This window comes from Bombus pyrosoma, linkage group LG1 (assembly GCF_014825855.1).
Source record: "Bombus pyrosoma isolate SC7728 linkage group LG1, ASM1482585v1, whole genome shotgun sequence".
Classification (NCBI taxonomy): domain Eukaryota; kingdom Metazoa; phylum Arthropoda; class Insecta; order Hymenoptera; family Apidae; genus Bombus; species Bombus pyrosoma.
This window is the reverse complement of record NC_057770.1, coordinates 4,823,373-4,848,029: the sequence shown is the minus strand read 5'-3', so window position 1 is coordinate 4,848,029 and position 24,657 is coordinate 4,823,373. Positions and strand designations below refer to the sequence as shown.

General features: G+C 27.6%; 5 protein-coding genes across 6 annotated transcripts; 2 read left to right on the top strand and 3 right to left on the bottom strand.

Annotated features, from left to right (window-relative positions):
* Positions 1-457: 457 nt before the first annotated feature.
* Positions 458-3,660, bottom strand: LOC122570592 (BTB/POZ domain-containing protein 9). 2 transcript variants are annotated; one of them, XM_043733105.1, is made up of 11 exons: positions 2,863-3,660; positions 2,650-2,802; positions 2,400-2,589; positions 2,044-2,299; positions 1,852-1,984; positions 1,640-1,777; positions 1,442-1,572; positions 1,249-1,377; positions 986-1,175; positions 823-873; positions 458-758 (listed from the first exon to the last, which is right to left on the bottom strand). In XM_043733105.1, exons 1-11 carry the CDS (start codon positions 3,190-3,192, stop codon positions 702-704), a joined length of 1,758 nt encoding a protein of 585 aa, XP_043589040.1. In that variant the 5' UTR covers positions 3,193-3,660; the 3' UTR covers positions 458-701. The 2 variants fall into 2 exon arrangements, with proteins under 2 accessions (XP_043589040.1, XP_043589030.1); XM_043733095.1 differs by having other exon boundaries at positions 458-873; positions 2,863-3,658.
* Positions 3,661-4,575: 915 nt separating this feature from the next.
* On the top strand, positions 4,576-6,971 carry LOC122571091 (cyclin-dependent kinase 10). Its single transcript, XM_043734379.1, has 6 exons — positions 4,576-4,734; positions 5,160-5,314; positions 5,402-6,002; positions 6,100-6,396; positions 6,590-6,723; positions 6,793-6,971. The coding sequence occupies exons 1-6, from the start codon at positions 4,725-4,727 to the stop codon at positions 6,826-6,828; spliced, it is 1,233 nt and encodes a 410-aa protein (XP_043590314.1). The 5' UTR covers positions 4,576-4,724; the 3' UTR covers positions 6,829-6,971.
* Positions 6,972-7,165: 194 nt separating this feature from the next.
* On the bottom strand, positions 7,166-11,117 carry LOC122571098 (ejaculatory bulb-specific protein 3-like). Its single transcript, XM_043734392.1, has 2 exons — positions 10,734-11,117; positions 7,166-7,451 (listed from the first exon to the last, which is right to left on the bottom strand). The coding sequence occupies exons 1-2, from the start codon at positions 10,915-10,917 to the stop codon at positions 7,258-7,260; spliced, it is 378 nt and encodes a 125-aa protein (XP_043590327.1). The 5' UTR covers positions 10,918-11,117; the 3' UTR covers positions 7,166-7,257.
* A 161-nt stretch (positions 11,118-11,278) lies between these two features.
* LOC122567991 lies at positions 11,279-14,944 on the bottom strand. The gene is made up of 2 exons (XM_043727225.1): positions 14,756-14,944; positions 11,279-13,353 (listed from the first exon to the last, which is right to left on the bottom strand). Exons 1-2 carry the CDS (start codon positions 14,927-14,929, stop codon positions 13,189-13,191), a joined length of 339 nt encoding a protein of 112 aa, XP_043583160.1. The 5' UTR covers positions 14,930-14,944; the 3' UTR covers positions 11,279-13,188.
* Positions 14,945-16,731: 1,787 nt separating this feature from the next.
* Positions 16,732-23,959, top strand: LOC122571086 (GON-4-like protein). The gene is made up of 16 exons (XM_043734364.1): positions 16,732-16,941; positions 17,025-17,195; positions 17,286-17,557; positions 17,641-17,816; positions 17,888-18,087; positions 18,173-18,490; positions 18,556-18,748; positions 18,825-18,950; positions 19,535-20,200; positions 20,271-20,427; positions 20,492-21,047; positions 21,129-21,357; positions 21,572-22,318; positions 23,186-23,293; positions 23,460-23,577; positions 23,651-23,959. The coding sequence occupies exons 1-14, from the start codon at positions 16,862-16,864 to the stop codon at positions 23,234-23,236; spliced, it is 3,942 nt and encodes a 1,313-aa protein (XP_043590299.1). The 5' UTR covers positions 16,732-16,861; the 3' UTR covers positions 23,237-23,293; positions 23,460-23,577; positions 23,651-23,959.
* The last annotated feature ends 698 nt before the right edge of the window (positions 23,960-24,657 follow it).

The window sequence follows — 24,657 nt, the reverse complement described above, 5'->3', positions numbered from 1 at the left end:
GAGATTGTATATTTCTTTATAGTAAACTTATTACAATTTATATTATATTATATAAAAATTATACAATCAAGTAACAAAGATGAAGTTGCTAGGGACATTTTCAAAATTTTAATATGATATTAATCGAATATACACATGTTTTAATTATGTAATTCAAATATTTAAATAAGTTAAAAATTACATAAAAATAAGTTCTAATATTTGTATATATCCATCAATTTTCTGCTTTTATCTATTAATTTTATGAAAATATATATGTATATGTATATGTATATGTATCATTATATTATTGCAAATTAGTAACTATTAAAATACCGTTTAGGTTATTTTCGATCTATTTCTAATCAATAAACTTTTATTACATTATTAAATACTTTAAATAAATTTTAACAAGTATTATCAAACGATTTCCTGTTTTTTTCTTTTCTTTAGTCATATAGGAATGAACTAAGACTCATTTGACTAAATTAAAAATTTATTTTAATTAAAAAATTTATTTTACAATTATTTTTACAATTATATATCATTATGTGATACTTATATCTCTATACTATACAAGCACTTAAACCTTTAATATATAGGAAGTTCAAATAAAAAAACGAAAGTACTTAGTTCATAATTCTTGAACTATCAATGAAATTTTGCATAATGACTTGTTCCCAAATGGTTAATGTCTTAAAAAATATTGCTATCTGTAGAATTTATTTCTTCTTGATCAATATTAACTGCTTCTGTAGCTGTTTCTGGGGGTAGTGACACTGACCAAATCGTAGAATCGTGAGTTTTTAATTGCTTTTCTTTGTGCATCAATGATTTACTTACAACTTTATCATTTGTTTGAGCAGGGCATTCAAAATGGACACAGTGAAAAACCTAAAAAGCAAAATGTTTTCGATAATTTTTGGATATGTATAAAATGTGTTTAATTACAAATAGTTTCGTTGCTCTCTAACGTCACTACTCGAAATGAACATGCAATCATTACCTCATTTGCTGTATTGTGTGTTCCAACAATACGTATAAAAACGACAGGACGAGCAGGTTCAAAGTGTATTGTTTGCCATGAACGACAAGCTTCTCTGGTTTTATCACCAACTAGAACCCAACTCCAAGAATTACCGGATACCTCTATATAATAAGAATACGAACGATCATCGCAGTCCCAAAGTAATAATCTATATGTAAATAAATATTGATTAGAAAATTTCATATTTTCTTATTTGTTATAGGTAATATAATAATATATACCGCATAGAATCTATAATGTACGGTTGTCCAAGTTGTACTAAAATAGAACCAGATCCAACTTGATGACACGTGTAACCACTATCCCAATCATAATTTGAAGTATCACCATTTAAGAGAGCATTCCGAGATCTATATTTAAACAATTTATTATAAAGAAGGAATGAAATACATTTATACACAACAACTTACATACCTACAAACACCTTCTGTAACAGTTGCACTCTGATCCATAGTAGCAACATTTCGTGTTGGAATAACAAAACCATTATAGAACTTTTCTGTATGATTTGTATAATATGCTTCAAAACTTACAAGATGAAAAACCTTTAAAAATAAAAGTTATAATTATACAATAGAAAAACATTCCATGTAATTTTAATAATGATTTTACTTTGTTTACGGTATTATTTGTCCCAACAATACGAATATAAAGAACTATTCTCGGTTCAAAGTATAAGTATTGCCAACTACGACAAAAGTATTCTGTATAATCAATAACTCGAACCCAATTTTTTTGATCCATGGATACCTACAAAACAGTAAGAAATAGTTATACTATGAAGAATTAAACATGAAAGTTAGTACTTAATTTATTTTTCTCACTTCTAAATAGTAAGAATATGAACGCATATCTTTATCCCAAAGCAACATTTTTATATGGTTGATGATGCATTGAGTTCCTAACTTGACTAAAATACCATGTTCTCGTGATTCAGTAATAGTGTGTCTGGTATACCTAATAAAAGAACAGTATTATCTAGATGAATAATTTGGAAAATGAATTTATCAATTTACCCTCGTTCCATATCATAATTATTTGTATCACCATCTAAAAGATAGCTACGCATTTCACCCTGTAGGACTTGAGCACCATGTATAGGATGAGCAACATTTACATCAATAAGTAACCGACCACGATAATTAAGATCTGAATCACGTGTTTGCGTTCTTGCAGCTATTGCATCTAAGATTGCTTCCGGAGAAATTAATCCAGTTGGGCGAACAACATTTAAAAGATCCGTGATTGAAACTAAGTTTAATCGTACCTTATCTACAAAATTTGTCTAATCAATTGAATAATGTATTATATAAAAATTATTTTGAAAATATATTTAAAACAGATTTTTTATTTTTAATGCTTTTATATTTACCTAAAACAGTTTTGCCATCTGCATCAGGATTTGCATTTACCCATGCTCGTACAGCTAAAAAGATATCAATCTCTGGTGCATAAAAGGAATCTCTTGAGACAAGTTCATTCAAAGCATCAGCACTTAATTGCAAAAAGCTTTCATGTTGAATTACTTCACATGCATGTTCATCCATGTATTCATGACAAACCTAGAATAGATTATTTTCAATGAATATTTTCAAATGTATTTTTAGATATGATATCAATACCTTGGTAAGAAATTCTAGTCGATAAAGAAGTGCTGCACCAAATATGAGGCAGACATTTTTTATATTTAATATTTCTCTAAGATAATCTGATATAGAAGCTTCCAATTCTGAAAATCCATAAAGATGTGCTAATCCAAGAATATCCAACACAACCTGAAAATAATAATAATTTGTTGATTAAAAATGATAATGAAAATAAGTGACAATTAATACCTCCTCACGTCGGTCTGTAAGAGACATTCGTCCTGTATAGATGTACTCAAGTAGGCCTTTAAACCCAGTCAAATTAGCATCTTTTAACTCAATTTCATGTTGTGTGGATTCTTTTAAACCTCCAAACAAAAGGGCTCTGAAATATTGGCTACGTGCAGCTAAAATGATTTTGTGGCTATTAAATCTTTGTCCACCAACAATTAAAGTTACATCTGAGTAATCATCTGAGAGATAGAGAGCACCAATATCCTTAGAAAGTGTGTTAATATGATTTATGTCACCAGAAATTGGATGTTCTACTGATATATTTAATTCATGGTGAGAACTCATTTTTTAGGTTTTAATCTTTTAAATACAAAATTGCAATTCCTTCTTCCCTAATAATTTTTCTTTTTTAAAAGCTTTTCCTTACTGATAAATACAATGCCCCGTCAACATCGAGATACGTTGATAGCATAATACTTCTCTCGATATTCATGCATTCACATTAATCAAGAAACAAAAAGTAGAATCAATTTTACAGAAACCTTATAATCATTAAACAGTAAAAGTAAGGTTAACTTTTAATTTAAATTTAAGGTTAATTTTTAATTTTTAATTGTATTTACATGCTTGCAGTACGTATACTACGATTTTGCGTTTAAATTGCGCATTTAACTGTTTTCTCTACGGGTAAACAACTTCTATAAATTTAAATAAATCTCAGAGAAATTATTATAACGTAAAAATAAAGTCACATCCCATTTATAAAAATATTATATTTTACATTTAATTTTGTACTATCTATTTTTTACCAATGGTATCTATTGATCATAACATAAATATCATAGACTTATAGATACTGAAGATAGACAAACATTGAAATGCAATATGCAATATTGCATTGTAAAAGCATTGTGGTCTGAAGGCAATGCAATACGTAAAATATGAATACCATAAGCAAAATTACAAATTTAATATGTTTAAAACTACTTAAACAGTAACATAAATTATACACATGACATATGTGTTACATATTTTAACGGTATTAAAGGTTATCACAAATGCTCATGGAATACCGCCATGAACGTCCTAACTATTGTTTGGCGAAGTGCGCGAAAAATTGAAAGCAATTACTTGAATTGTAAAGATTACTTTTATTAGAAGATAATTTTCTCGGGACTGTAATTATTCAAGATACAAAAAATTAGTAAGTTGAAAAATTTTTTGTTAAGTTCTTCGCTCAAGCTTTTCTTCTTAAGTTTGAAAAATTTCTCTCTGTGATCCAATACTATATTAGGTTCCTCTTTATCAATCAAGAATTTTCCTGGTGATTTCATTCCGTTCTCGGATTGTTGATAATGGAAATATTTTGCAGTCATACTCGATACGGCATCATGTGCGAGGATAAAGTGCATAGAATCCAAGTTATAAAAGAGAAAACGTACTAACAATATTTATGACTTTTTTATTATTAAAACGCAATATTCTTTCAAAAGGATTACAAAATTTGCAAATTTATCATAAGAGAATCAAAAACTCAATATTATTATAAAAATTTTAATGGAATAATTATATATATGTCCAATTAACTTTATTTCTATTTACATACTTCTAATAATATAAACATTAACTTTTAAGGTATCCTGCTTTGCAAGATGTAACGCAAGGTAGCGTATAGTGGTAGTTCTTTAATACCTTAATATTTGTGGATTGTCGAATCTATCTTTTATATTTTCAATGGTGCAAATGAATTATTGAAAATTACCCGGTCAATTAATTGTTAGTATTTGAGAGTTTTTGCATCTACGCTTTTCAAAACACGAATGTTAAAGAGAAAAATAAATATAGTTGCGAAAATATCTTTTTGAGAATATTGCATAATGACAAAAGGTACAGTTTTATTTGATTGCAATCAACATATAAACATTATTATGCTAGGTTAAGTAATTCGATCTTTTTGTTATTACATATTATTTGAAATTATATGATATTTGTACATTAAACTAATTGTATTTTTTAATGATTTTTGTCGTTGAGGTTGGTATAATGTTGGTTAAATTTTAAATTCAAATAAAAAATTAGTAAAAATAAACAAATAATGGAATTTAAATTTGATCCAGTTCAAATATAATTTATTAATGAAATTGTTAACTCTAAAAAGTGTTTCCTATATAATTGTTATTATTATATTATAAAGTACAATGTACAAAGTATTCCAATGTCTTAAGGTATTCCTTAAATGATATTAATAGGCATGAAATACTAATAGATACTAGAAAATAAATGTTAGATGTGAAATTTTAATAATTTTTTAGACGAAACATTGGAGAAAAAATCAGTTGAAAATAATGATACTGATAAAAAGACTGCTTCTGAATCTGGTCCTGATCCATCAGCCCCAATAACTAGAAGAGGAGTATTAACATCATTCTTGACTGGCAAGCCAATGGAGATACCAGAACAAGATATTGTAACTACTTAGTTTATCCATCTTTGTTATAGCTTTAGTTATATTCATTACAATGTAATAAATGATATTTTATTGCTTTTTTTATAGTTAGGCAAATGCAGATTTGTGTCTGAATTTGAAAAATTAAATCGTATCGGTGAAGGCACCTATGGAATTGTTTATAGAGCAAGGGATACAAAAAATGATAAAGTTGTAGCCTTGAAAAAGGTACGAATGGAACACGAAAAAGATGGCCTTCCAGTCAGCGGTTTAAGAGAAATATCTGTTCTTTTATCCTGTCGTCATGAAAATATTGTACATTTAAGAGAAGTAGTAGTAGGGAGAAGTTTAGAAAGCATATTTCTTGCTATGGAATATTGTGAACAAGACTTAGCAAGTCTACTGGACAATATGCAAGCTCCATTTTCAGAAAGTCAAGTCAAATGTATTGTTTTACAAGTATTAAAGGGTTTGCGTTATCTACATCATAATTTTATTGTACATAGAGATTTGAAAGTTTCAAATCTTCTTATGACAGACAAAGGATGTGTAAAAATTGCTGATTTTGGATTAGCTAGGTGGTTTGGTTTACCTTTAAAGCCAATGACCCCTAGGGTAGTAACATTATGGTATAGAGCACCAGAGTTGTTATTACAAGCTAAAACTCAAACAACTTCTGTCGATATGTGGGCTGCAGGTTGTATTTTAGGTACAGTATTTTCATATTCTTTTTTAATTTATATATAACATTAACGATTTAATATAACAATTTAAATTTCTCTTATCCATATACATGTTTTTATTAGGGGAACTACTTGGACATCGGCCTTTATTGCCTGGACGATCAGAAATTGCACAATTAGAATTAATTGTTGACTTGCTAGGCACACCAAGTGAAGCAATTTGGCCTGAGTTTAATACACTTCCAGCGCTACAGAACTTTACATTAAAACAGCAACCATATAATAATTTGAAACAAAGGTTTCCATGGTTAAGTGCCGCTGGTTTGAGATTATTAAATTTCTTATTCATGTATGATCCGAAAAAGAGAGCTACTGCAGAAGAATGTTTACAAAGTAGCTACTTCAAAGAAGCTCCTCTGCGTAAGTCACAGAAAACGATATGTATAGGGTGACATGATATGATATAGAGTGATATGAATAACAACAGTCACGTAAATTGAAGTAGCAATGTCTGGTGAACCATCCTGTATATTATTATTGTAATACTTAGAAGTTCTTAATTATCATAATATTTTAAAATTGTTAATTATCGTTTAATTTAATTTTTTTTTAGCATGTGACCCCAAACTTATGCCCACTTTTCCACAACATAGAAATATGAAAAAAACTGCTCCACCAAAAGAGGCTAGAGAATCAGACACAAATGTTACAGATCAAACAAATAATTTACCCGCAATTTCAGATCTTGTAAGACCTTTATGTGTTTCATCATGTTTGGAAAAAACATCTTAAAACTGAAATTAATATTTTTTTCAGCTTGGTTCACTTGTCAAGAAGAGGCGAGTTGAATGAAGAAAATACTTATTTTTTGAATGCGATACAAATCTCGACATTATTGATTTAAAAATATTTCATTTCGATTTATATCCTTCATTCTCAATGTATGAATTCATTCAGAGATAGATTTTGAAATAAATAAACTTTATTAATAAATATTCAAAAAATATTTAAAAAAACATGTATTCGTGAAAAGAAAATGGGCACACATTTTTTACTTTAAATACTTAATTATATTTATATTATGACAAAAATATTCGATCAGACATGAATTCAGCATATGAGACAAAGTATTTAATAAATATCATAGCTCACTAACATAAAGTAACAAAATTATTATCAACAGTCTATGTATGTATACATTAAGCTATTTTATTACTTTTGTTATAGTTTTATTGTACAAATCTCCTCATAAATTTATTGTTTAGATCTAGAGATATAAATTCAACTGTTTTTTGTAGGTTGTAATACATTTTCGTAACGCTTCTTATATTCGCCACTTGAATCATATTTTGCGGAAAGTCGTTCCCAATCCTTCGGTCTTTTAGTTCTCAGATAATTTACTACTTTGTTCGCTGTATGTTTCTGTTTTTCATTGCATTTACTACAACCTGTAGATAAAGCGTCGGGTAAAATTTCTGAAACAATAAACAAATAAATTATTTAATATTTTTTCAATTCAATTATAAAAACTCTATACAATTATTTTATGAAGTCTTAATACAATAATACATATTATAATTTTTTACGGACAATTAAATAGTATAAAACTTTTTATTATATAATTATTTATAATTATTTCTCATTGATCGTTTATACAATAAACCATAATAATCTGAATAATATATATAAATTTACATATTGGAAAGAGAGAAAGAGAGAGAGAGCAAGAAAGAAATAATAATGATTTTTGTCAAATTGTATATACATAGGTAAAAGTTAGGATAAGGATTTTTGCTCTTGTGTTTGTTTAGAAACAATATGAAATAAGTTCCAACAATTTTTTGTCTTTCTATAGTATTATTTAATATTATTTTTAAGATAATCATTATCTAAAAAGCACAAATTTAGTGGAATACTCAAAATTGTTTTTTTTTATACTCAACTCAATATAATTATTTCAACTTAAAGGAAATGGATTGTAATAAAAAAAAAGAAAATAATAAAAATAAAAAAATAAAATAAAAGAAAAAAGAGGACTTATTAGAACAAAAGTTATTTCAATATATGTATACAGTATATCTAGTTTATGTGTATATGTATTATTATTTCTCTAGTTATTGAAAAAATAGCTATTTTATGTCGAAATTGTTTGATTTCGCGGAGGAAACTTAGTAGAATGTTTGAATTTTTTTCTGGATTGTTATTTCAGAGATGTCAACATTAATGAAAGTTTTTAGACTAGAACCATATATATATTATTGTAATTGCCATTTTATTATACATCTCAAAACGATTTCAATGATGTGTATGTATAACGAGAATGTTTGAATAATAACTTATCGGATATTTTTATGAAAAATTCGACGTAAATATGAAATTCGGACAACATTTTGTTCCTCATAACGCGTAATCTGGAAGATGAAAAACAATTAGATTTTTTTTATTCGTACATTTGTAATTGGAGTAACAGTGTAATTAATTGCATCTTGTACAATTTATGTGAAATACTGTTACGAATTTAGTAAAAATTGTACTATAACATAAATATTTATGTCGCCTGGAAAGAAATCGTTCTTCATCTTACGAATCAAGTGTTACGAATAAGAGATATTAACTAAACTTAATATAACAATATTCTTTATTTTCAGTCTCACGACTGAAAAATGAGCTTGGTTTACAAAATCCTTGACTTGCAATTCTATCTTAACCTTTCGCTCTTCCCATTCGCTCAAGTCTCTCATTTTCATTCTTTTATTCTCTATTACCTAATTATATTTCTAATTACTTTCTTTCTTAGTAATATTACTTTATACTATCGCTTTCTTATATATATATATATATACTAATCTTATGTACATATATATATATATATCTTTCTTTTCTTTTATTTGTTATAATTACATTTCTTTTCTCGTTTGCTTTACCTTCAACTTATCTAACTATTCCTCTACTTTCCCATCCCTTCTTTCGCTCACTGCTTTCTCTATCCTGATCTCTCTTTCTGTTTCCCTACAATCCTTCATCAACTGTTTCAAAGTCCCGAATTTGTCCTCGGACAAATCGCAATTCCGTCCTTTTCTTCCCAATATTTATTTTACTTTTACAAATTTCCGCACCTCGCCTTAATCACTAGTCGTTGACTTCCGTCTCTTCTCTCTTCATTCAGATACTCTGCTAGCCCTAACATTCTAATTATAATTATTTATATGTATGTATAACTGTGCTAATTTGCTATGTTGCATTTGTTGCTGAACCTTCATATTCTCTTTTCTTCACATTCTTCTCACGTCTTTTCTTTCCCCTTTTAATCGTTCCATCTTCTCCTGTTTGTCTCAATCCATTTCTTTTTAGGTACATTTTCCTCTCTTTCATTTTCTTTTCCTTCAGATATTCCACGACAATTTTTCTCTCCATTCCTATTCTGAAATTTTTCTCAGATTTCAACGCTTTTTAATTCGCCCTCGCTCTTAATTTTTCTCTTTTCGTTTCCTCTAGGACTAAATAATAATCGAATTTAACGTTTGCATGATGTTTTCACGAAAATATCCGATAAATTATTGTTTAAATATACTCGTTAACATTGTTTAATAAAAAAGATGACAATAATAAAAATATATAGTGCATCTTAAAAAACTTTGCTGATATTCATGTCTCTATAAATAACAATTTAAAGAAAATTCAAACCTTCCACTAAGTTACCTTGGTGAAATCAAATAATTCTTAAAATATATTTTTTCGTATTTTCAATAGGTAACTATAAACATAATAGCGTGTATACATTTAAACCGAATATACTGTACATGTGTATAATGATAACTTAGAAGTTACTTAAGAGAGTTCGATGTAATCAAAACGAGAAAGTTCAAAGCAACTTATGTAATAAAGAGAGGGAGAGTGAATTGAACTCTGTCGTAATCGTTGCAGCAGATGCACGTAGAAACCTCGACACGAAACTGGTGTGACTGTTGGTCATGCAGTTAAATAAAATTGCTTCGTTAGTCATAAAAATATATATGTCTGTGTTTACAAATTTGTAAATTCTGTAGTTTTCTATTTACATCTTTTTTTTTTATTTTAAAAGTGATCAGTTGCAAAAGTTCGAAAAAGAAAGGAAATAATAAAGCATTAAAAAAAACAAAAAGATATACATATATACCTACAGTATATTGCGAGTATATTATATTCGAAGTCACGTTTTAAGAAATAAATGTTTTTCTACCGTTTCCTATGCTTTACGATATTAATGCTAATAACGTAAAATCATTAACATAATTGCACTTAAAGTATAAAAATATTAATAACGATAAAACAAATAGAGAAAGGATATTTATGAAATGTCATTTCCTTCGTTTCTCACATTTTTATACGGTAATATCTACATAAATTAATACCATGTATTAATAATTCAATTGTTATAAACTGAACTAAAATTCATTGACATTTTAATACAGAAATAATTTCTCCGTGTAATTTTATATAGATATGTATATAAATAATATCTTTACATACATATACACAATATTATTTGAAAAATATATGAGCAGCACTTGTTAGTCGATCAAAAAATTCGAAAAAATATATTATTTATACGAATTAGGTATTTTACATGTATAATAAATTAATAAATTATTAATTAAATGTATAATCTCGAATGATCTATAACGGAGTTATATCATTAGACAGAAGTAACAAATGAAAAATTAAATTCGAATAATTAGCGGTGAAGTCTATGAAAATAATGCCGAGTATGTACTTACTTTTTAATTCTCTGCCTTCGTTGGTACATGGTCCTTCGTCCAGCATGCACTTAATGTAATTGGTGAGGATACGACCATTTTGCAGGATCCTGTCGACGTCTACATTGTCATATTTTGTGGTATAATCTTCCGCTGTTACACAAACGACTGCGACCAAGGCAAATAATAAGAGATAAATCTTCATATTGTAATCGAAGCACGTTCTTCCAGCTTCAATTTCAAAATGCAAAACTCTATGATGATTATACCAACGAAAGCAGTATGAAAATAGAAAAATGTACAAATTACTACGTTCCGTTTAACGTAATATTTAATAAGTAATAGATGGTAATTTAAAAACAAATCTTATTTGAAAGCTACCCTATACAGCGGGAAGTAAACCGCTCTTTGTAACAGTTGAAGCAAGTTGTCGAATTATATAGCTGAAGACAGAGGACATTGGAGGGAGTGGATAAACGCGTTAGTCGAGTATTTTATACTCCATGAAACGTACGTATACGTTGTACAGTAGCGATTGAATACAAACATCAGGATATAAAAAATTATACCGATGAATGAAATAAATATATTTTATTCTTTATATATAGTTAATTGTTCTTCGAACAGTCATATACTTTTCACCCGTTTAAATTTTTCAAATTAGCTAATTAATTTCATATATCGGTGTTAAATCTACCGAGAAATTAGATAAATGAACGAAGACAAATTTAAATGAATGAAATGTCGTGAATATAGATGATAATTGAACCTGATCACGTTAAAACCGTCTGTTATATAAATTTGTTGATATTAATATGCAATCAATTTCTTCTAAAAGAAAATTTTTTACTAATTAGTTTGTCTAAAATTGTATAAAATGCTCTCGATATACGAGGAATGAAGAATGTTTGACGTTTGAAAATACATGTTGAGCAGTGTGATAGAAATAGTTAACACAGCGAGAACAACGTGCTATCAAGAATAATGAAGAGATTATTCTTTGCCGTGTTTAGAGGATGACCATCGGGTATTTACGTTGCGTACCTTGCCAAGGACGATCATCAATAAAAATACGATGTTAATGCTATAACAAGGTTTACGTTTGGAAATCTTATAATTTACCCATGTCGATATATGTACAATAAATAAATAAATAAATAAATCAAAAAGTGAATAAATTTTAAATAATATCAATTAAAGGATCTTTAGAAAATTGAATAGATAATCATAATCAAATAATAGATACTAACTATTGCTTACTAATTAAGTAAAATCGTTCGATTTAATTAATTGGTGTAATTTTATGTTTTATCTGTTACAAAGTTACAACGTATTTTGGGAAATAGATCTTTTTGATTGAGAATAAATATTATTTCAAGACACCGATTATGTAAGTTTAGAAAGTAATTTATTCTTTTAAATATACATTGAATATATCATGTATTATTATGTATTCCTTACCTGACGTTTACTTCTCCTATTCGTAGAATCTCCTATTACCTGTTGTTCCATGACTTACAAAATATTCTGTTCATATCATGTACAGACATATATTCATTTCGACATTACAATCATCAGATTAATTAAAATGCACACCGTATCACAACTTCAACCCACTTTATCATTCGATTGTATTGTGAACCGACTATACGTCGATTATAATATGTATAAACTTTCTATCTTGTCCCTTAGACTTTGTTTGGCGCAAATACACATTTCATTTTAATCAAATACGCGAACAATTATTTTACTATCGTTATCTAGATACATCTAAGATAGGCATATATGTATAACAAGATAATCATCGGCATGTATAAAAGCTATAAAAGTCTATTGATCGTTTGCAGGAAGCAATATATGCGTAATATGATGCGTTATAGATTTTAAAGTTTACTTAATATATCGGCCCTCTGAATTGTTCTGTAAGAACATGTACTTGTAACGATAATATGATTTCTTATAAATTTTTGCAAAGATATATTGACTTTTGAAAGATCGTTAGAAATCTAGGAAAGAGACGAGAAACGTTATTTGCACCATTCAGTGAGATATATCTTATATATCTGTCCACGACCACGAAATATCTCATATTTCTAAATTTTCTATATTTATTAATAAATTACGATTAATTATAGCCAGTTGGTACGAAAATTTAAAGACAAATCAGGGAGGGTATGAAATAATATATAGTATACGATCCATCGTAATTCATCGATAAGTACTGGTATCGAAAATACGAAATTTCTAACATCGCGGTAGGTAAGTACATAATATAGAAATTTATGGTAAATACATTCTACTTTGTTCTTTTCTTCTTATATATGACAATTCTCACAAACACAAATGCTTGATATTATGAAATATTATGAGTTATATTAAAACTTTTTAATAATAAAGTTAATTACGTTCAAAGTTATAGAATCTCTCAAGTATTTGTTGCAACGTCAAATATTGTTTTCCATGATATCCTTTCATCCTACATAAAATATTTCAGCGTTTCATAACGGCGTATAATCGATTCCCATTCATTGGAACAATTTTGTTGCATAAATACTGTCAATTTGTGTGCAAGTGCAGCTTGTCGAAGTGTACAACGTTCACAATGATTGTTCAACGCTTCTGGCAACAAAGCTGTAAGAATCGTAACAATATTTTATATGTAATACGAACGAATTATTAAATCTGAATACGACCTTCTAAATTTGCATGCTAAGAGGAAAAACAGTTGATTCTGCTTAATTTATCTCTTGCTTGACAAATATCATTATCGTAATTTCATAATAAAATTTATTTATTAACAATGCATACCTTTTATTGATGAAACGACAAGGCAAAGTGATCGAAGGTGAACTTTGATGATGTTTCTTCGTTTGTTTAATATACTTTTAAAATACAAGATTGTACATATATATTTTGAACACGTAATTATTTAATATTTTATCTTTTATTGATAAATTGTTGCATAAGAATAGATATATTTTTCCTGATAAACTAAAGTATCAACATTTTCTTCTTGAACATACATATTTATTATATAATAATGTATGTTCTATTTACACATACACCATTTTCAGGGAAACAATTGTAATAAAAAAGTTATTTGTAAATGTATTGTACATGCGAAGAGAGCATACCGATCGCGAAATTGAAGTTAATTTTTTTGAATTTTAAGAAGACGATTTAAGTGATTTAATGATTTTAATAATCGTGGAATAATTATTGTGAACTGGCCTTCGTCTACTTTTTAATGGAATAGTGGTTTGTATTTGTATTATGAAAAGAATATATATATATATATATATATATATATATATATATATATATGTAGAAAGAATATATCCTCTACCAATTTTTCCTTCTGATATTGTACATTTTTTATGAATAACTTTAACAATTGTATCATTGTAATATTTGATTCGATGAGTTTGAGCATATAAATATACATCATAGTGTAATGAAATAGAGAATAGAGACAAAATAATATCTTTTATTTATTTATATTATACGGTAACGTTTAATACATGACCATGCAGTTATGTACGACGTGTACGATCTGTATTGTTTTCCGTTGTTCGTTCGAATTTAAAAACCAGTGGGTTTCAGCGTTTCAACTGTTTCAAGTGCGATCTCTCGGTAAATTAAGTGTGACAATTTGACAATTTAAAAATTGCTTCTGAGCACGAATTTATCCGAAAATTAACAAAATTTAAGGATACTGTTACATAAAATTTATTACAAATAAATTAATAAATAAATAGAAAATAAATAAAAAATTATTATAAATAAATAAATAAAGTTAGTTTGAAAATGTATATATAGAAGTTAGAAGATATTTATTGCAAACACATATTTAGTAAAAAATTAATATGCATCATGAATAGCTATCTGGACCATATGGTGTGTAATAGGGGTTAAATATGATCTCAATGAAAATACTTTTGTAATCTCTGCAAGATATATACTTGTACTAAATATCTTGTAATTTCTGTATAGACATATTTTCACTAAGGACGCTAAAAATTTAATAAATAACTTGTATTTTAAATTTTACCTATAATTCTTCTTCCTGTCGAGTCGCATTGTCTCAAACTTAAGACACAATTAATCTGCTTTTGTACGTACAGTCTATCCATCAGGAATGTTGAAGTTGTATCTTGTGCTTTGATAAAACTTGTCAAAGTGAAAATAGCAAAGAGGTGAAGTATTTTTACTTTCATTTTTGATCCGAATATTGTGAAAGAGGAAAGTAACCCTGCAAGTGTCGTATATCATCCTAATTCGCGATTGGGATAAAACTGATCTCTCTGATCTGACTTTATATGTATTCTGTTCCCTGTTCGAGGATAGTAGTATAGTTGTATATAAATAAATAAAAAGACAACTAGATTTCGTAGATTACAACGGTTTAAATTTTTACATAAATGTAATATTTGTAAAAATATTTCTTTAATAGTTAATAATTGACGGAAAACAATTTTTCTGGATATTCCATAGCAATATGTATGCAATTTTATAAAAGGATTGGATAAGAGAAAAATGCTAAGTAGTGTATACTGTATCTCTAAATTAATAAGTATATGATAAACCTTATAGATAACTCAAATTGCAAATAGATGTAAATGCAATTACGACGGAAAATCTATGTATGTATAACCTATTAATTAAATTAGTTATTTTCTAGGTGTCATTAAATTGGTTGTCATAATATTAATAGGTATGTATAATTATTATTTCAATATTATTTTTTAAAGAAAAATAAAATTCGTCGTTTAAATTTGATTGACATTTGTGATCGGTGTGATCGGACATTTCGGTGTCCATTTCGGCAGGAATCTTTAAAACAAAATACTATTGAAGAAGAAAATTCATTTTTTTTTTCTTCCAACGTTTCTTCAAACGATCCACAAAAGTGCGATCAATAATTTTCATTTAACTTTGATTTTAATGACGCAAATAGTGATGAATGTTTAAATTTAAAAGAAACTGCTAATTTACAAATTCTGTAATAAAATATGAGGAAAATGTTATTGGAGAAGAATTTCCTAACATTACAATCCGATTCCTATCGTCTCGCTAATGTGTCAAGCTTTTGCTCTTGTTAATTATGATTCAAAGCAGCGTTTGCGAACGTGAGACGTATACTTTACCGAGAGGCAGTTAGAAAATACCCTTATCACCTTCATCACCGATATAATTAAAAAATCATTTTTTAATGTTAGCAGGTTTCTTTTTGTCTTATGTAACATTTCTACATGTTGTTAATTTTCTGATTATCCAAAAGTTTCTATATTATTAATTTAAACAAAATGATCATTCTGCCACAATTGTATCTAAGTATTAAGTTCGTTCGACACTTGAAAACATACACATAATTTCAAATTAAAAACAGTATTAGCTATGTTCCTTTTTTTTTTTTATTTGAAGCACTTATTTATATTATACTTTTTCAAGACTTGTTGGCTATGATATTATACTAAGAAGGACATTAAAATCTTTGAAGAGTTAGAGCGGAGCATGATCCAAAAAGGGTTGGAAAACTGCTCTAATCATACAAATAATCAGATCTAAACATTCCTATATCGAAAGCAGAGAGGAAATTTCCTCTCTGTCGAAAGCATAGAAGAAACCATCCTAAAAATCAACGTAAAAGACAATAAGGGTTTGTTCTGTGCACATACGACATACTATGAATGTTTAGATAGAGATAGACACTTTGTTCATCTCTGTCAGACTTTATTGTCTTCCAAGATGATTTTTCACAACTCAATTTTCGGTATTTTTTCTATACTTTTGGTATATGAGTATCCTAATCTGTTTATATGATCGTGATCGGGGAATTAGATGGAAAATGAAAACGGCGGAAAAAACCCGTCTTGCCTTGTGCTGTTCTCTCAGTCCTTGTGCTCAAAATTCATCAACCAGATTTATCGATAGGACAATAACTTGGTTGTTGGTGGCCTTGTAACTGTGTGCAACATAACTAAAAGATCTTTTAGATTTTAGATCGCGCAATAAAAACATAAGTTCACGTAAATTGAAGTTATTTTAGATTACACTTATGTACATATAAGAATTAAAGCCCTCTGTCGGTATTAGACTAAACTATCGCAGATCTACCATGCAGAAACGTAACGTTAATAATATACATAATGGCAATGATTAAAAATCGTCTTTATAATACAGAGGATGATATAGCTTTTGAACCAAGATTGACAAGAGCAAAGACCAAGTATAGTTTGATAAAATATATTTTATAATTATATACTAGAATTAGTAAATATATCTCAATTAAATATATCTTAATTAATATAGAGAGCTAGCAGCAGCTCAAGTTAATATACCATGGCCAATTACTCCAGTGAAGAAAACTTCATCAGAAGTACAAGCATTAATCGAAGAAGAATTACCAGAAGATTCTTCTGATGAAGAATACAATCCAGAACAAGAATCACATGATCCTGAAGGAATTTTTAAAATCCCTGGGTAAATTAACATACTTAAGATAGTTTTAAATAATATGTTAATATAATATATTAACAGAATTCTAATTACTTTAATATTATACATTTTTAGAATTCCTTATGTGCCAACAGAAGAAGAAAGTATTGGTCAAAGAACACGATCCAAAGTTTGTTTAAGTGAAACACCTTTGGAACAGATTGAACAAGCATTTATACCTCCAGATATAACCATTGATATGTATGATTTGGATTGTGAAAAAGATGAAGATTGGGATAATTTCTTAAAAGAATTTACTCAACCACTCACTCAAGAACCTATGGTGGAAGATGATTCAGAAGCAGATCCGGAATATAATATTTTAGAAGACGAAGAAACAGAACTTTGTATGTATGATAAAAAATATGATTATATACTATACATTTCTTAAATTATACAGGCTATTAAAATAATTTGAATATGTTTACAGTGGATAAAGAAGAGTTAAGAGCTGATAAAGCTGTAAATGTTACGCGCAAGGAATTAAATAATTTGACTGCAGAATTATTTGAGTTTATAGATATATTTCCGAAAGAAGACCAAGAGATTTCAAAGAAGAGAAGGTCTCCAGAAAATACAAATGTTTCGGTTGAAAACAATTTTATGGTAAGACCATAATATGATTACTATATTTTAATTAAGAATATAATTTTACTACAATTTTAATTTTGGTTTAGAATTGTTCTGTAACAGATTTATTACCTACTTATAAAGAACCAGAACTTCCTAATTTAATGAATCCAAATCAGCGCGAGTTATTGGCAGTTCAATTTCGTCAACATGTACAATTAATGGTACAACATTTTGCTATGACATATATGCACCCAGATCTACATTCTCAGTCAAAAACATGCAAAGAAAATCTAAATAGTATAAAGTAAGTTTACAACTAAATAAGCAATTTGTAAATTAAACATATATAATGTATTAAGTATATATTGAATTTATATTACTTTTATTAGGTACTTAAGTAATGGCTCTAATTCTGCATTCAATGTAGCAAATTTACCGGATGCTTTAAAATTAGTATCTGATTGGGAAAATAAATTTTTGGATAACAAATTTTCTGAAGATTTCAAAAAAGCTATGGCAGATGAGGATGCAATAAAAAGAATATATCTTAAAAATAGGTATAAGTGTATTCCTAAATTTGATCCAGAATTAAAAAAGCTATTTATGGACAGTAAAGCTCTAATGTATCCACAACTTCTGCCTGAAATACCATTCAGAAGTGAATTAAATAAATTTGTACGTCCTCCATATTTAAAATCTGAAGAGAGGTATGTAAATAGTATGTATGTAGTATCAAAAAGGTATATATATTTTATGAAAATCTGTATTCTAGTTTAATTGCACTGGGTTTGGAACAGTTTCTCCCTTTTGTTGCCACTAAATCAAAGAAATTAAAAAGTAAGAAACTCCAACTATTAGATGCAGTGAAATTAATTAATCAGTATTTAGTGCCATGCAGAGAACCTGAAGGATTATTAAATCACATTGGAAAACGTCGATACACAAAGAATGCAAATCCAATAAAAGTAAATATAATATATCTAGTAAATATAATATATTTTTTTAATATAACAAAACTTTACTAGAAAAATGTTTCCACAGCATTACTTTGAGAAGGGTTGTGCTCCTAGAACAATACATTATATAACATTAGAATGCGATCTCAAAGCACCCAAAGATCAATCAATAAATCTATTACCTGTAATTTGGCAAACTTATTGTAATAATGTAAGTATTTCATATAAAATATTTATAAATGTTTATATACATAATCGATATTCTACATTATTATATTTTCTTATTATTTAATATAATTATCTTTTCCGTAAAATAAGGTACCTGATTATCTTGATCTCTCTTACTATTATTATCTTTGGAAAAAAATACTGCAGATTAAGCGTGAATAATTCCAGCAACAAAAAGTTAACACAAAAATGTGCCTCCTTTAAAACTGTTCAACACTTATCTGCAACATTTTTTGCTACAGATAATAATATTGATGCAAATTAAGATAATATCAAATGCCTCTTGTGTGTATACAGTCTGTACAAAAATTTAGGAAAGACTTTAGGAGCATATATTGGGTTGGCAATTAAGTGATTGCGGATTTTGTCATTAGGTGGTAATGTCCTTGTATGGTAAATATAATGGTAAAGTACTTGTCAAAATAAATAGAAAGGTATCAATAAACACGGGTTCATAAACTACTAGTTTCTGAGTTACAAAGTGTTTTTGTTAATAAGACACTACATACCCCTAAAGTTTTTCCCCAACTTTTTTGTACATTTGTCATATCATATGTATTCTTATAGACACAGCAGAAAATTAATGTCTTAAAGCGAAAACATATGCTTAATTCATATAATGATATTATGAAGAAAGATTGTCTTACAAATGAAAATAGAAACCATGTTTCTGTTTCTAAAACTCACATTTTGTGTACACAAAACCCACCTATTAATATATTACCAAAAATATTACCTGCAAATACAAAGCAGAAGACCACAACTAAAAATGCATTGAGAGATAATTTGTGCACAAGTGGAAACATTAATTGTGAAATTTCTAAAAATATATCAGACAATGAAGTGAATATTGAAATACACAACACACATGCATTAAATACAGATTGTTCATTGCATCGTAACAACTCTTTAAAAATTATAACTATGCAAGAAGAAAAAGAGAAGAAAACAGATGAAAGCGAATTAAAAGAAGTTCGGAATGATGTATCTACAAATTCAATTACATTAAAACACCCAAAGTTTTCTAAAAAGTCTTCTGAAATAGTACAAGAATTACCTCAATTACGAAAAACTACTCCTAGGTTAGCAAAAACAAGAAGTGCTCAAAATATGAAATTAATGGCCCAAGTTTTAGGACCAAAAGGTTTATCATCTAATTGCAATGCCTTAAAGTCCAGAGAAAAGAATGATATAGATAAAAATATGGAGAAAATATCTGGTTCACCTAAACTTGTGAGTAAAATTGTCATTAATTTTGGTGAAATAAAATTAACGTTTTTAAGATTTTTATATCTTATTTTAGGATAATGAAGATGAAATTGCAGAGTTAATGTTAGCTAGCACAACTATTAAAAAAGATTCTATTAGTAGAAAGAAAGCTAAAGAAGCTAGAGAGTTAGAAAACATTAAAAGACTTTTAGAATCTGAAAATCCATTAAACGAAGAAGAAAGAGGTTCAAGTATGTGTCTTAATAAGTTTAAAGTACTTGAGTTATTTTAATTTACTTCTGTTATTTTATATAGAGTTTGCAGCATCATATCTTCAGAAATTGCACTTGGCATTAGAATCTAACAATCCAGCAACATTACGGTCTGTGATAAAATTATATTTAGATTATTATGACAAATTAGATAGCATTAATCAAATGGAGAACGAATTATCATTCTCGAGTCCATCAAGATCTTTGCACAATGAACAAATTATGGAAAAAACTGCGATAGATAAAGATACAATAACTATTACTTTATATCGAGATGTATGTGAAAAATTACGAGAATATCCTGAGCTTTGTACAGATTTTTTGTTGTTTTTGAGGCCACATCAAGCTGCGATGATGGATAAATCAGTGGAATATATAATGCTTCAAAAGATGAGCGAATTTGTTAATGTAGCTCAAATATATTTTGCTAAACAACCTTCTCGAATAGCAAAAATGATGCAAGCTATTACACAGCTTTCATCTGATCCACAGATAACATTAGAACATGTTCATGCAACTATGAGTCCCATACTTAAGGGACATCCTTTAGTTATGGATTTATTTTTACAAATATTACCCACTGCTAAACCTCCAGAAAGGTAACATAAATAATAATGTTATTATATATATTAATAAGAAAAAATTTATAGGTGTCTAATTATATATTTATTATCTTACAGTTTATTTGCATCACATATGTTTGAAAACTTAACATGTCCAGTGGGACCATATGATAAAAGTAAAATTTATACTGAAGATGCACCTGAATTATATGAAAATATAGAATTGCCTGTATTATCATTTCAAGAAGATCCTTATGGTGGAGAAAACTGCAAATGCAGTTGTCATAACGATGAAGAATCCACTTCTAAAAATATTTCTGAACATTGTGTGTCTTGTGGCACAAGGGTATGTTTTTTCTTATTTATTTTTTGATAGTTTTTAAAATAGTCTCAAATACAGAATAGAAGTAAAAAGATGAATTACAACTAATAAACATACACATATAAACTACTTGTTGATAGCTTTTTTAAAATAAAAGTTAATATTTTATATGTATTATTTGAAACTGTTTAACATATTTTTAATACAAAAATTTATGATTTACATTTAAAAAATACAGTTCCTCAATGGAAAAATTTACCTTCAAACATCTGAAGGTTTAAGACCTGCAAAAATTATTTTCCCTGGAGCTGAAGAAGAAAAGTTGGAAAATATTGCGCGTATATCTTTAAAAGCTACTGATAAATTTGCTTCATCTATTTCATCTACACAACGAAGAAAGTCTTCAAAGAATGAATTTCATACCGATGAACAACATCAGAAATCTTTTATAGCAAAAAATTCACCTACCAAAGAGAACGAAGAAGGAGAAAAATTAATTATAAAGTCTAAAAAAGCTATAAAATCGCCGTCAAAATCTACAGATCAGAAAAAAGATTTTAAAAGACCCAGAAGTGAAATAAACCATATAAATAGAAGTACAAAAAAAATGCGCATATCTCAATGTAAAAATAAAAAAGAGAAACAAATTGACAAGCAAGAAATAAAAGTAGAATACATAGACTCAAATGTTAGTGATCATATGAAATTAGGTGAAAAAGGATGCTTATTCATTGATTATAAAAATTCTAAAGAAACAGTAGCAAAAAATACATTGGATGTGAAAATAAGAACGTCAAATGACAGCATAAGCAAGGTTGATTTATCTGATGAGATAAAAAATTCTGTTGACTTAAGTACCAATGTAAATACAAAGTCATGGACACGGCAGGAAGATATGATCTTATTACAAGCTGTAAAAAAAGAATATTCTGAAAATTCACTTATCCTAGTCAGTAAAACATTAGGAAATCGTACAATTGATCAAGTGAGTTTACATTAGTGTACAAAATTAAAAGTAAATTACAAAATTAAATTTTCAATGAAAAGTTATCAACATTTAAACTGTTATAACTTCCCGAAATAAAACCGTACAACAATCAACCTGAGCTCATTTTAAAGCTCGAAGATTCCTCTCTCATAATCATGTGTCCATTTTTTATAGAGATGTTTGTAAGTATACCGTGGGTGAAAAAGTGAAGATACTTTTTCTTTTCAAAAATTTTATAAGTTCAAACGATTGTACGGAGTCTGAAAAATTTTTTTCGGGATTCATTTTAAGATGATCTTGTAAAGGAAAATCCCCTTTACAACAACGTATCAAAAGTTGATGTGCGAATTTTTGGTCGCCGTTTTATTGCACTTTAAATGGAAAGTGTTCCGCTGGGTTTGGAATAACTCAAAGTACATCATGAGGAGGTTGCACGGCGTAGTGTTACGTCTGTAATGTACGGCGACAAAAGATCATACATCAACTTTTGATAAATTGTTGTAAAAAGTAGACTTTCTTTTACAAAGTCATCTTAAAACGTAAATTCTGTACAATTGTTTGAATTTCTAAAATTTGCGAGAAAAAGAAGCATCTTCGCTTTTTCAACCGTTATATGATATAAAAACATCTCCGAAAAAGAATGAACACAGGGTTATGAGGAATTTTCGAGTTTCAAAATGAGGCCAGTTAAATTGTTATATAATTTTCTTCCACGAAGTTATAGCAATTTATAAATATCGACAATTTTTCGCTAAAAATGTTGTGATCCTTTAATTTTGCACACCAGTATATATTATTTTTTTATATATTCTGATGCTTATATATTTTGAATATGTATATTATGTATCTAATGTCATTCTATAGGTTAGAGAAAGATGCGAAATCCTGCTCTCTTTGTTAAAGAAGATGATGTAATTATCTTTAGTTAAAAAGGATATAACGTTATTACTCTTCATTCCAAACTTTCACTGGGTAAGTATATGCTAGTAAAAAATATTTTCATAAAATGTAATCCTTAAATACATATATTATCTCTTTTTATTGTTTTATTTTTTATTATTATTATTATATAATAACAACAAGATTATTAGAATACCTACATATTTTGACATAAATCGTTAACTTATTTTTGTTGTAGATTATAGACTTGTTCCCATCAGTGACAAAAGTCACTTTGCATAACAAACTATGCCATAACAAGGAAATGTAAACCAAATATATTAATTAAAATATTCAACTGAGGATAGCAGCACATGGTATGAAATTATAAGATTATTTGCAGCATTGAAAGCTCGTCAAAAATCTTTTAGTATATTCAAATTTTTACAGGAGGCAAAAGACAACAATGGAGTATTACACTAATTATTACAAAGAAAACATACTTTACATATTTGTATTTGAATATAGTGTTAAAACATAGTTACAAGAAGAATAGTACTCATAAGCTACTAAATTATAAAATTATATAGATTATGTTATACTTCTCTTAATTTTATAAAATCTTATAGAAATAAATGAAATTAGTTTATGAAAATCGTGTTTTTAAAATACTATTAAAGTTTTTTTACATGTGTAGTTCGTAAAACAGTTCTATTTCATAAATTATATATTTATATTTATGTATACAACACATAGACACAACATATATATACAAAATTTATTTACAAAAGGATATACCTTACAAATTTTTGTATTAACCATATTTATTGATATATGAAATATTTCAATAACCTAAAATTTAAAAAATATTCATTACATAAATTCAAGAACTAGTTTTTTTTTATATTGTGTCATAGCACTAATTGTATATGTAAATATATATGTATGGAAGAATAAATATATATATATATTAAATAATATTAATAATTTAGTGTGTGTAGTTACATTTAATTATTGTTTACGATTTCTTATCCACTTCAAAAAATAAAATTTTGAAAAATAAGTTCATTTATTTATATAAATGTATAAATCTTTGTTCCTCCTATGCTGTACCATTTTGTAACAGATATATCGTCAGAGTACGTAATCCGTCTAACTCCTTTTTAAAAAAAAATGTAATTAATCTAACCCCAATCCACATATGTGTCATTGGTATAAAGAATACGAATTTACGATAGTATTATGAAAATTCTACTTAGAAGGCAACAAATATTCAGTTCTTTTAGTCCTAATGCTACACAATATTAATCCTCATAAAATTTGGACTTAGTTCTCTCAGTTTACTAAACTACTGAAGATAGAACAGTTAAAAACTAGAGCAATGATATGTGAAACAAATATATTAAATTATGGTACTGATCTATAAAATTGGTAAAGCAAAAAGTAGTTAACACATT